Raw genomic sequence first — 12,928 nt, forward strand, 5'->3', positions numbered from 1 at the left:
TAGGTGGCACTCCTGAAGAAAGAACTTCCATACATCTGAATTTTCCAGATAATTAAAGTTACTCAGGCTAGGAAAACTATGCACAGAAAAATGACAACAAATTGAGAAGAAAGAGTAAAATTCCAAATTAATGATCAATGGACATACAACAATAAAATAGGAAACAATAGCAAAATCAGCAACACAAGAAACAAAATAAAAAAGAAATAAATATTTAAGAAGAACATCCAATGCCACTGAGGTTTTATAAACATGGGTTCACATGTACCTGTGGATGATCACAGCTCACTGTGATCCTTTCTGAGAAAGCCACAAGATAATGCCTAACAAAACCCACAAAATGTTCACACTTTTTGACTTAGCAGTTCAACATCTGAAAATTCCCCCCCAAATAAAACTCCATGAATAAAAATGTCTACTGTTGCATGAAAGATAGTAAATTAACTGGAAACCTCAGTGTCCAACAGTGCAGGAATACTTGGATAAATATTAAAACAAATCCCAAAGACTAATATGAAAATTAAAATTACAAAATTAAGCGAAAACCCCACACAGGTTTGTCCCCACAGCACGATGGGGGAGCCTCAGTCTCATCTGGCAGCCTGACGAGACCCGCCTCAGAGGACTGTTTTGAGGTTTAAATGTAACAATTCATGGACAGTGCTTTGAAAACAATAAATGTTGGCAATTGCTATTACAATATTTTTGTATCTAGTAGAATAAGCACATGGACAAAACCTAAAAAAGAAGCAAATTTGCTGGGTTATCAGAATTGTGATTGACTGGCTTACAGTTCTATTAGTTTTATAATATGAGTAACACTGTCACTAGTTACCTTTATGTAAACAATCCATAGCACCTTCATAAAAGGTATTTCATGTTCCAGTGCCTCCTCCAGACCCCGTGGCCACCCTGTCATGCCTTCTCTTCCTGTGCCCTTCCCCATGTTTCCCGTGCAGGGACTGCCTGGGGCAGGGCCTGCTTTCTGTATGAATCACACAAAGCTTCCTGACCAGGGCCAGGGCCAGGGCTTCCCCTCACACGCCAGCAGTGGGACCAGGCCCAAGGCTCATCCGTCATGAGATGAGCTACGGTCCCTCACAGCACACCAACTTCAGATCTGTATTGGTTTTCTAGCAAGGACTTAAGATATTTATTGAATTGAAATGAATATCCACTTTGACATGCTATTTGACACTGTTGGCTCTTTTAACATATTAGCGATAATGAATTTGCATCACAGGAATGATCTCCCTACACCTAAAAGAAACAAAGAAACATTGTAGGAATATTAAAAGTCTCCCAATTTGTCCTGATTTATTCTGTAAGATAACATAAGCAATAAAATTCAGAACTGCAAATTTCACGTGAGATTCCTTAGAATTTAGAAAAGCCAAATTCTAAGTTTAGTCTCAAGATCATCATGTAGTGGTAAAAAAGGAGAGATAAGTGTTAAGAATAAGAGGTAGTAAGATAATTACACAATTTTGTGTTATACGCTAGAAGTCATGGGAAGAGAGGTGAGCAGGCCTGGTGCCTTGATGTGTAATGCAGATAGGCTGTGCCAGAAGTGTGAGCTCTGATAACAAAGACCAAGTAACTGCGAGAGGCTGGTGACGGAGGGAGAGTAAGAAAGAGGGAGAGGGGAATGAAGAGAGTGTGGAAATGTGAGAGGGAGGGCGAGAGCAGAGGGAGTCCAGGGGAGGTCACTGCAGGGCATGTGTATGGTGGGTGGGTGGGTGGAGAGGGACACTGTAGGTAAGAGCAGGACCTGGGCTGGTGGCAGCATCCTGCTAGGCTTCTAATTTAAGGAGTACAACACAGATGGGAATTCACAGAGCACCTAGATAACCAGAAAGGGAAACTGGCCTGTTTTTGTCATTTTAACATGGGGCCACATTTTCATAATGTAATCAATGAATTAATACTTTTATGCTTTTCAAATCATGTTTTTGTCACAATTTGTAGCCTCTTAGCTTGGGGGAGATAAATGTTTTCCATTATTTAAACTTGTATTAAAAATAAACTTTAAATATAATCCTTAATATTATGAACCAAAAAATTTTTACTAAAACCAGTTCTTTAACATATACTGTGGGGTAAAAAACGATGAACAATTCCCCATGGCGGTTGTTAATCTATTTAGAAGGGGTGCTGTCAGTCTTGGGGGGGGGGGGCGGACTGGAACAAGTGCAGGCAGCTCTCCCATATGGAGGGCAAAGTTGGACTGTGCTGTCAAGGGATACACCGGAGATCTATGGTCACCAGGTCGCTGTCTGCTGCCACAACCCTCAAGGCCTTCACATTCCTATTTCCTACATATGCCACACCAAGTCATATGTATGCCTTTTAGAAGCAATTGTCATGCACCATCCATGCCAGAAGTCATTTGGATTCACATATACAATTACACCAAAGGAAGTAATCAGAGTTCAAAGTTAGACAAAACCAAAGAGGACTACACAGAAATGAATGGATTAAGTCCCACACTGAGAGAAGGAAGGAGAGTAAAAAGGCCATCTGTACAAGTATGTTCATTTGCAGCAATTTTCAGAGTAGTGTTACACTTACAGGGAGAGGAGCTACTGTCTCGAGGACTCCATATTATTTTGTTATAATATCATGCTTGTTGAAACACCTGATAAATACACAGGCCAAAATGGATCTCTAATAAAGTATATGTGGCCTTATCTCAAATGACAGGATTGAGAATGTGCTTTTAAACAGTCCAAAATTGAATGCATCTGCTAAAACCTAAGATAAAACTAGACTCAAATGACCTCGACAAATTGAAACATCATCAATCAAATTAAATAAAAGAAGGCAAGTCAGTGTAATTTTAATGTGTTCTCCAGTACATTAACAGAAGGAGAATAAAAGCTAGGCAAAACAGAAAAGGATCTTGTTGTCATAGTGGAACATCAGCTCAAAGAGCCAAGAAGCACAGTTTCTTAAACCATTAAAAATTTTTAAAAATATGTTTTTATTGACTTTGGCGAGAGGAAGGGAGAGAGAGAAAGAGAGAGAAACATCAATGATGAGAGTCACTGACTGGCTGCCTCCTGCAAGCTCCCTAGGAATTGAGCCCACAACCAGGTATTTGCCCTGACCAGGAACAGAATAGTAATCTCCTGGTTCACAGGTTGACACTCAACCACTGAGACATGCTGGCCAGGCTTAAACCATTTTTAAAATCAAACACATCAATAGGCCTGAGCAGATGTCACTAAAGTCGAGTCACCCTTTGTTCTAAGGGTAATGGCATGGTATGTTCCCCCTTCCTATCTCACTGAGTAGCTTGTGAAAATAAAACATGTGCTAGCCTTTTCAAAAATTAAACTTAACAAACCAAGCTAGCATTCTATTCTAAAAGAGGGATGTCAAATAAATAGAACAGACTTGAGGAAAGAGAAAGTTAATATTTTTAAAGGGCACTGGCAAAGTGAGTAGGTGCAATGTAAAGAAATAAGCTTAAAGCTGCAGTATGAGATTTAAAATTGGTCATGAAATTCATAGAATGTTATATGTCTATAATATTAAGTAAAAAAGATTGGTCAACTGTTAGTGTTCTGAAGCCTGTCATTAAAGGAGATGGTAGAATTTGCAGCCCTGATGGAGCTGTCAGAAAACTCAACAATCTAGGTTTAGAGGCTATTATATACAAATGTAGGGATTAAAATACCCATTTTTATACCTTTTACCTTTAAACAAAGCATCCAACCTTTCATCCCTTAGAACACTTGATTAATTTGAAGTACTGTTTAGCTGAGGATGCAATTGATACTAAAAAACCAAAAAATTACTTTCAATGTTCTGTACCCAAATGCTTCATGTTATTTTAACCAGTTAGTCAATGCAAGTTATGGGGATGGGTTAGAGAAACACTGATTTATCACATTCAGTGGGTATGTTCCAATTATAATATTCCAGATTTTATTTTGGGATCAAAGCTGACAAGTAAGAGACTAAACTGTCACTTTCTGAAGACATGGATTCCTGGTTAGGAATTTAAAAATGCCACCCCACTGTTCACTAACCTTTGGGCATGAAGGAAACTGTGATTTAGGATGGTCGCATCATTATCGGGTAACGTTCTACTTCCTACAAATTAGACTTGGATTGAGACACAGGATCTAGGGCTTTGCCAGGCAGGATTTAGCCTTGCTGATTGCTGGTTACCAATTATTGCTATAGACTGTTCAAAAGTTTACACATAAAAATTACTCTGAGAGATGTTAATAATACTCTATGTTGCAACAAAGAAAACACTGGTAGATGACAGGGACATGTATCAAAAAGTAACAAATAAACAAAACAAACCAACCCATCAAATATTTTAACTTTCTAGAGGAAAGTTGGCAAGCAGGCCACGAACTGGGACAAGATCATGATTAATGGATTATCGAGTGCTCAGAATCAACTATTTTGAAGAATTTTGCACTTTAGGGTCTTATATGTTATATCCCTTTCGGACTTTTGCTTTTTAAATGCCACTATGTCTAAGAAGTAAATCTATTTCAAACTTGGGGTCTAGGAGTGACACTGATGATGGAGACAGGGAAGGAAACAGAAGAAGAACCAGGTGGGAAAGACAAGCCCCTTGTATGACAATTATAATGTTCTAACTTAAAATATACATAGAAATTTGACATTAATTACATTTTATGAGTACTTCCCTTTTGCCAGACAGTTACAAATTCTGAGGATAATGCAATGATAAAATCTAGTACTTTTGGGGGGAACTGTAAGGGAGTGGGAGAGGACAGTAAAAACTGTCCAAGAATACTATGATTCTGGCTGATAAAATCCTTATTAATAATGATCAAGTCATTTGTATAATTGTCAACTAAAAGTTTTAAATATAAATTAATATGAACAACTCTCATCTGAATAAATACCGTAGACCAAACCATACATTTATACATCTGTTTCCTTCCCACAAAAATAAACAGATACATGTATAAGATAAATTCATAAGGACATGAAGAATGGGAGAGGAAAGAAGTAACACACAAGAGATGTCCAAATTCTGGAAGCAGGAAACAGAATAGACGAGTAAGCATTTCAGCACAAAGAGAGAGGGATGAGTACAGTGGAGGAGCCACTAGAAAGCCAGCCCCTTGTGGCACAGAGGCTGGGAAGGCACAACGTCTCAGAAAGTGGGCGGTGCGAGATGGGGCTGGACACTAGAGCATTAACTCAGAGTCTGCAAGTAGAGTTAGGTCCCTAACTCAGCCCAGTTCAACCAGGTAACTGTCTCTTCAGAAGGATATTCAGAGGAGAGAAAGTTCTTCAAGACTTCGGAAATTAAAATAAATAAATAAAAGGTTAGATGATAAAGTTGAAGAAAGCGTGGAGAAATTAGAACAAAAAGGAAGAGAGACAGAAGACAGAACATGAGAGAGAAGATAAAGTCAAGAGGTACAATACCCCTAATTAACAGGAATTCCAAAAGCAGAGAACAGAAAACAGAGGGAAAGAAATTATCCAAGAAATAACACATGACAAACTTCCCGAACTTGAAGGCATGAGTTTACAGATGGCAAAATCTCACAGAGTAGCCAGCACAATGAATAAAAACACTGACCTCAAGGCTTATCATTCTGAGATGTCAAACATGAGAAGATCCTCAAATCTTCCCAGGGAGAAGACAGAAAACACATATAATGACTGAAAATCAGAACTCCAGTCCTCTCAACTGCAACCCTAGAAGCTACAAGACAAGCCAGGAGTCATGACGCCAAGTCAGTGGGAAAAAATGATTTCAAATCTAGAATTCTATACCCATCCAATCTTCAGTTAAACATGACTGAATAAAGACATTTTCAGTAGACAAAATCTCAACGTATGAACCTTCCTCGCACCCTTGCGCAGGAAACCAAAGGATGATGCACTCTATTACGTGAGAGTCCACACTAAGAAAGGCGAAAACACCAGAGTCAGGAAAGAACATTCAAAGGGGAAGAAGTAAATGATGATGGTGACAAACACCCCAGGACAAGTTATGAAACAGACCTAAAGAATAAACATTGTCATTGCAAAGTCTCACTTAGAGATGTGGTTCAAAAAAATAAAAAGCAAATAACATGAATGAATAACTTTAGAGAATGAGAAGTTTTAGAAAACAGGAGATATAACCATAGTTAGTATACTTCATAAGTATTAGATGTTGAAAAATGGGAAAAAAGAATCAACAAATAACACAAATAGTAGTAAAGCTTATTGTTTACAAACAGGAAACTGGCAAAAGAGTGAATGAGGAATCCGGCCTGAGCAGGGGTGGAGGACATCTGTTTTAATATCGCACTTGCATGACTTTGTAACCTATAGACACATACTATTGATAAAATTAAAAGTTAAACCAATCTTCCAAATTAAATTCCTGCCATCATTTGGGCTTTAGTCCAGAGGAATTACCACATGATATTAAGAATAAACCAGTAAGGCTGAAACAGGTGAAAGTGGAAGAAACAGCCAAAAGGAAGGAAGCGAGCAGGCTGGCAAGGGCCTCGTACTCACCATCTCTCTGGCTATTTCCAGCGCTTCCTGCAGGCCGTACAGCCTGCCACAGACCAGGTAGATTCCATTGGCCCAGAGAATACAGCCCTCATGGACCCAAAATTCATTGCTGTCAAGAGGTAGTTCAGGGATTTGTAACTCCAGCTCAGGGCCACCTTCTGAAGTGGTGGGCACAGAGGGCTTCGAGTCCAAAACCGTCTTTTCGCTGCTGCCCTCTGTGGTTGCTTTTTTGCAGGGGAGCCCCCGGGCCAGGGACCGAGGACCTCCACCACAGTCTTCGGAGCGGTGTCGCCGCTTAAACCGGGGGTGGGCAGCCAGGCTCCTCTGCTCCTTCTGCTGTTGCTCCTCCTCCTCCTCAGTGTCCGTCTTGGAGCCATTGGAAGCGCTTTTGTGCCGTACCTTAACTTTGCTCTGCATTTCCGTGGCCCTCTTAGGAGGCGGGTTCTTCGGGAGAGTGGCTGCATAATCTTGGGGATAAAAGGGTCCAAAGAGGTCACCCATGTTCCGGTAACTGGCCCACTTGCCGCACAGACAGCAAACCAGGTGCCCCATAACAGAAGACTCTGTCACCACAGGCCCCTGCAGCATGAAGGACGAGGCTGGGAGCGCCTTGCTCTCAGCGCTGCTGGGGGGCGGGGTCAGGGACCTCTGCCCCTTGCGGCCGCGCACCAATTTGGTCTGTTCCTCCTCTTCAGCGTTGATGATTGTACAAACGGCTCCAAGTTCACACTTATTTACTACATGGATGTAAGGGAAAAAAGACTTGTTCTTGGCATCGCTTTTATCCAGTGGCTGGGTGGCGTACTTGAGCTTGATCTCAGGTTCTTGGGGTTCTACGATGGGCACTGCCTGTTTGGTTTTCCGCTTCCTTGGCTGTGCCCCAGGCTTCCTTCTCTCCCTCCTTTGCCTCTGCTTTTTTGGCTTTGGCTCTCCATCTGCAGAACCTTCTGGTACCTGGGGGGGTTGAGGGGGTGGAGGCGGTGGCTGTTGCTGTTTCTTTTGCTTATTCACACTACCAATGGGTCTCCCCTTCTTCTTTCCTGAAGGGAAATATCCCTTCGGGGGGAAACCCTCTTGTTTGGGGGAAATCGTCACTGTATCGGTCTCCTTCTCTTCAGCCTTAGGATTTGCCTCAGGTGCCAGTCCACCTGCTGCAGGTACATTCTTTGAGTCAGGAAAGATTAAAGGTGCTGCCCCACCCAGGGAACCATCTGGTCTCCCTTGGTTACCCCCAGGTTTCTGTGAGGTTGCGGATGTCATGGCACCAGGGGGTTCCTTTCCAGCAGGGACTGTGTCTGGGTGTGTCTCAGTCTTCACTTTGTCATCTCCACTGCCACGCCACTCCTCTGAAGACCTTGCAAGAGGCTTTTCTACGTTCAACTCTTGGTTTGTCGGACAGACTAGGTCAGATACCACCTCACCTTTTCTCTTCTCCGTCTCGGCATCCTGAGAAGCAACACTCCCACCTTCGGGAGGGCCACTCTTCAAAGACAGTATGTCATCCAGAGTAACCGTGTCTCCCCCAGCCTCTGCACTGTTCGAGGATGCACTCCTCCTAATATTTGGGGACGTGATCTTCTGAACTATAGCTTCCAATTTCAGTCCCCGTCCTTTGCGTGGGGGCAGTATTTTGGTCTTGGCAGGACTTGTGAGAGTAACAGCAGGGCAGTTTCTACTGTCTGAACTTGGAAGGTCCTTGGCGGATTCCCTCTTAGGGATAGACTTGAAGTCCTGACTATGAGAAAGATGGGCATAGGAATTGAACGCTTTATCAGCGCCTTCTTTTGATGGGTGAAGGAGGCGTCCTCTATCTTCAGTGTTACTGTTCTTGGCGTCTTGTGACTGTCTCTTACTGGGAATGGGAGAGATAAAAGAACGGACGCGCCTCCTCATGATTAGGGGGTTTTGAGAAGAATGGTCCTCTTGACCTGGAAGCCTCAGCATAACATTGCTAGGTTTGGATGACTGCGTGGACTCAGCCAGTCCATGTCCGTCAGTCTCATGGGGCGGACCATATCTTTTTTGATTGGACATTCCTGGAGGGCAGCTGCTTTTGGCTGGAGAAGTCTGCCGAGAAAGATCCCAACAAGATTCTTGTAACTTCTGAGAGCCATGCTTCAATTCGATGCCTTTGTTAGACAGGCCATCGCTAGACATGAGGCAGCGCCCACCTTCCTGACCACTGGGGTCATGGTAAGTCCCCATCGGTGGGCCATACATCATACCATCTTTGTCATTTTTCAGAGGGCTCCGCACTCTGTCTAGGAACTGCTGCTGCCTTGGGCTCTTCCGGGCCCCCTCCTGCCTGTGCTGGGCCGCAGCGATCACTCCCTGAGCAGAGCTGCTGCTCCAGTCTTTATATTCCTCTTGTTGCTGTTGGTACATCTGTCTCTTGTAATGGAGCTGAGAATTCAAACCTGCACTGGGGTCCCCATAAGCGTGAGCCCGCGTGTTTGTGTGATACGCAGAGGCCAGGCTTTCTGAGTTGGGAGAAAAGGGAGCATGTAACGTACTCCTGTTGGCCCTCTCTGAAAAGCTCATGTGTGGGTTCATGTGATGAGGGTCTCCCCCTGGGCCCCTGCTCCTCCCAGGAGACATCTTCAATTTTTCTGAAAAGTCATGATACTGAGAAGGGGACCGACCCCTCATGCCCTCCCGACCACCCACTCTGCCAGGGACCCGCCGCATGGGTGTGGGTCTGCTGTCTTGAGGGCCATAGTCTGAAATGGAATCATGGGCAGCGGCTCCAGGGCTGGCATTGCCTCGGTAAGACTCATGCTTGATACTAGCAGGATGGCAGTGGTCTCCAGATTTCTTGCTGTTGAAACTAGCTTGGGATTTGGATTGCTCAAAGTCTTCCTCTTTTATCTGCCCGCTCTGGGATTTCAGCTTTGTTTCCATGGATACCAAGCCACCTGGAAGAATGACCGACTGACTTAAACTTGGATTGAGGCGTTCATTCCTCCCAAGTCTGGTGTCAGCACCCATGTGTCCCAGAGAGTGAGCCCCTGGGTCCCTGACAATCTGTCTTAGTGGAGAAATATCACAGATCACTGATCTTCTTTCAGAGAGGGAACCCCCAGGCTCATGGGCTGATGATTGAGGCTCTATTTCAAACTTCCTGGGAATTGGATAGTCAGCCAAATTGATCTGTTTCATTTCTGGAGCCGTGCTGCCTGATTTCCTCTCCCAGGGGCCCCAATGGGGGTTTTCTAATAGGGACCCAATGCTTTTGTTCAAAAGGCCCCTGCTAGCTAATTCATTGGTTTGACTAATTAAGACATTGGGCCTCGTGCTTCCCTCTAGGCCACCTGCCATGCCCTGATGCTCCTGAGTACTCCTAGAGTATCTCCTGTCAGGGTGGTGGTGGTAACCCTGAAGCACTTCCTGCAGGAGGCTGGGGAACTTCTCATTTCTACCCTTTCGCTCCCCATGGCCAGTGAAATCCCCCTTATCCTGTCCTGTAGGATACTGAGGGAAGCCACCGACACTTCTAGGCATGGCTGACCCAAAGCTGTCTTTGTAACTATAGCGCAGGCTTCCGGGAGACTTGCTAGGCTCAGTTCTGCCTACGAAGCTAGGGCCCGCTGCAGGATGCCCACTCTGGCCATTGCCCTCTCCATTGTGGTTGGAGTTGTCTCCACTCTTATTTCCTTTGCCGCCTCCTCCTCCTGCAGGCTCTGGCTGTGGAAGTGATGTGTGACTGGTCTCCTTGGCCCCTCCAGTGCTGGGTGGCCGTTGAGTGGCTGTGGGATCATCCTCTTGAGAGCCTTTATCCTGCCCACTAGGCTTCTCTGCCCGAGTTGTCATGGCTTCCCGGGAGACAATCACCCCAACGCTCTTCTCATTGACCTTTGGGTTGCCCTCGGATGATGATGGTGTGTCCTTAGCACCTGGTGAGGCAGCCTCTTCTCTGGCTGCAGGACTGTCACTGAGTCTGGGGGCTTCATTCTGAGCACCTTGCGCTGGGGAGGAGCCGGCTTTCTCTGAGGCTCCACCCTTGTAGGTGGTGTCAGAGCTGGTGCTCTGGCCACTCAGCTGCCTCACTCTCTCGCCTTGATCCTCAGAACTGCTGGAGCAGCCTCCATCCAGCGACTCTGCCATAGGGGATTTCAGCTGTTCTTCAGGCTGGGAGGAGCCTTCAGAATTTGTGCAGCTGTCTGCTTTCTTAGAAGAGGAGGAGGGCCTCTTGGAGGTCTTCTTCTGAGGTGTCAGGGCATCAGAAAGTAGCATGTGCTGGACAGTATTAGGAAGATTGGCCACTTGAGTACTCAGGGCACTCAAACTACTTAACCCAGGGTCGGTCAGTCGCTTTTCTGGCACTCCTTCTAGTCCAAACCCTTTGAAGCCAGCAGCATGAGAATTAGGACTGGGCATCATTGATGGGGTTGGGCTGAGCTGAGGCATCAACTGTAGGATTCTGTTTCTGGAACCCATGGGCACACTGCCTTGCCCACACTGGAGATTCTCCCCACTCTGCATAAGAGGAGATGGGGTAGAGCTACAGCTTGGAGACTGAACCACAGAGGCAGCTGGGGAGGGGTTAGAAATGGGGCTAAAGTTCTGGTGGAACTGCATGGGGGACCTCACAGGAACCTCGGGCTGGCTGTACTGCCCCACCTGGCTCTGCAGGGGCAGCTTGCTGGCAGCGTTGGTATACGGCATGACATGCTGCGGGGCGTGCTGCTGCTGTGGCGGCTGCTGTGGCTGCTGCTGCTGCTGAGGCTGCGGCTGCTGCTGCTGCTGCCCCTGCTGGGTCCCTTGTGGAATCTTTGCTTGTTCAAAATTTTTCATAGATTGAGGCTGATAGCTGTAATTTGATTGTGTTCCATAAGCCTGTGCGTTAGAACCCACATTATGCCCTTCATACTGGGATCCAGCATTCACACTATAACTGCCGTCATAGCTCTGCCCAGACTGGCTGAAACGCTGTGGTGACGGGAAGGAGGAGGAGGAGGAGGAGGCGGCAGAAGACTGGTAGTGCTGGCCAAACTGGCTCACGCGTAGCTGGTAACCAGCGGCAGAGGATGGCAGAGTGGAGGGCCGCTGCATCGGCTGCAGATGGGACGAGCCTGACGTTGGCTGGCCAGTGGCTTGTGGCAGAGGCTGATGGGACTGGTAAAGCTGTTGTCTCAGCTGCTGGACTTGCTGCTGCTGCTGCTGGCTGGATGCCTGCTGCTGGTACTGAGCACTCCCTGGAGAGAAAGGCCCCGTGTAGTCCTGCTGATAATGAGACACACCACCAAGGCCAGAGTGCTGTGCTTGAAACTGGCCCACATGACCCTCACTCCCATACTGATTGCCAAAGCTGCTCCCCTGGGGGGGTCCATAGCTCTGCACAGGCCCAGAAGGCCTTCGCTGAGGTGGCTGGGGGGTGCCTGTGGCCACGGGGTCTTTGTTGCCTGCCATATAGTAGAAGTCTCCAGCCTCTTTCCTGAAACCCTGGTAGCCTTGATGGCCAGAGGTCTCGCTAGCCATCGCTGCTGCAGCTGCTGCCGTCCCTCGTCGCCCGCCACCACTGCTGCCACCACTGCTGCCACTACCGCCACCTGCACCCCCAAAATTCTGGAACATCTGGGCCTGGCGAGGACTGAACTCTTCTAGCCGGGAGGAGCTGTGTACCTCCTGTGGGTAGCTCTGCTGGTTTCCGTGGTAACTGCTTTGCTCCCGAAAGGACTGCATACTGTTCAGCAGCACAGCAGCGGGCCAGCAGCCCTCCTGGAAATGGAAGAAAAAAAAGACAGTGAGACATGCATCCCCCCAGTACAAATCAAATCAAACCTAAGTGGCGGAGGGAATATGATAATTCAGCTGTCCATGTGAAACTGATTGGTTTGAGTGTCATCTCTCTCTATTTTTTATCCTGTCCATTTCTGAAAATGAAAATATGCAGAGAAATGGCCTAAAGAGTGAGGCAGGAGTCTACGGTGGTAAGAAAAGAAACACTGTGGGTAAAAAGAAATTCCATATGGTAAAAACCTCATTATTAAATAAATGAGCTCCACCCTGTCCAATTCAAATGGGTAAAAATATAGGACTGTGTTATTGTTTTCAATAAAAAACCCAGCAATTTTTAAGTACCTTCCAGTTATGGTGGGGGAGGGATGAGAAAAACACTTTATTTGCTTTCATGTTAATAGACTGGTCACTGAACTAAAGAGTCTCAAATAATGATGAGGCAGTCACTCCAAGGGCTGCCCCCTCCCAGAGTTTGAGAAATGGATTGGCCTGAGAACGGAAGTCAGTCCCTTGTATCCAAATGCATGTTACTGCAGGTTTACTCTAATTATCAACTACCTGTGATGACCAATGGCACTCAACTCCTACCGCGGGGATTCCTTACTGCCATCAGCCACACAAACTTAAGGGTTAACCTCTTCTTGACTTATAACTGTGTCCAAGGCCTCCC

At 45.8% G+C, this 12,928-nt stretch overlaps 1 protein-coding gene across 4 annotated transcripts in view; it reads right to left on the reverse strand.

Annotated features, from left to right (window-relative positions):
* The window catches only part of TCF20 (transcription factor 20), a 148,923-nt gene that overhangs the window by 30,603 nt on the left and 105,392 nt on the right, over positions 1–12,928 (reverse strand). For all 4 annotated transcript variants that reach the window (XM_081128299.1, XM_081128298.1, XM_081128297.1 and 1 more), the window contains one exon: positions 6,520–12,237. In XM_081128299.1, the coding sequence (XP_080984425.1) occupies positions 6,520–12,201 (5,682 nt within the window). In that variant the 5' untranslated portion in view covers positions 12,202–12,237. Of the gene's footprint in view, positions 1–6,519; positions 12,238–12,928 lie in introns of those variants that run through there.

This window comes from Miniopterus schreibersii (assembly GCF_964146895.1).
Source record: "Miniopterus schreibersii genome assembly, chromosome: 2".
NCBI classification, from domain to species: domain Eukaryota; kingdom Metazoa; phylum Chordata; class Mammalia; order Chiroptera; family Miniopteridae; genus Miniopterus; species Miniopterus schreibersii.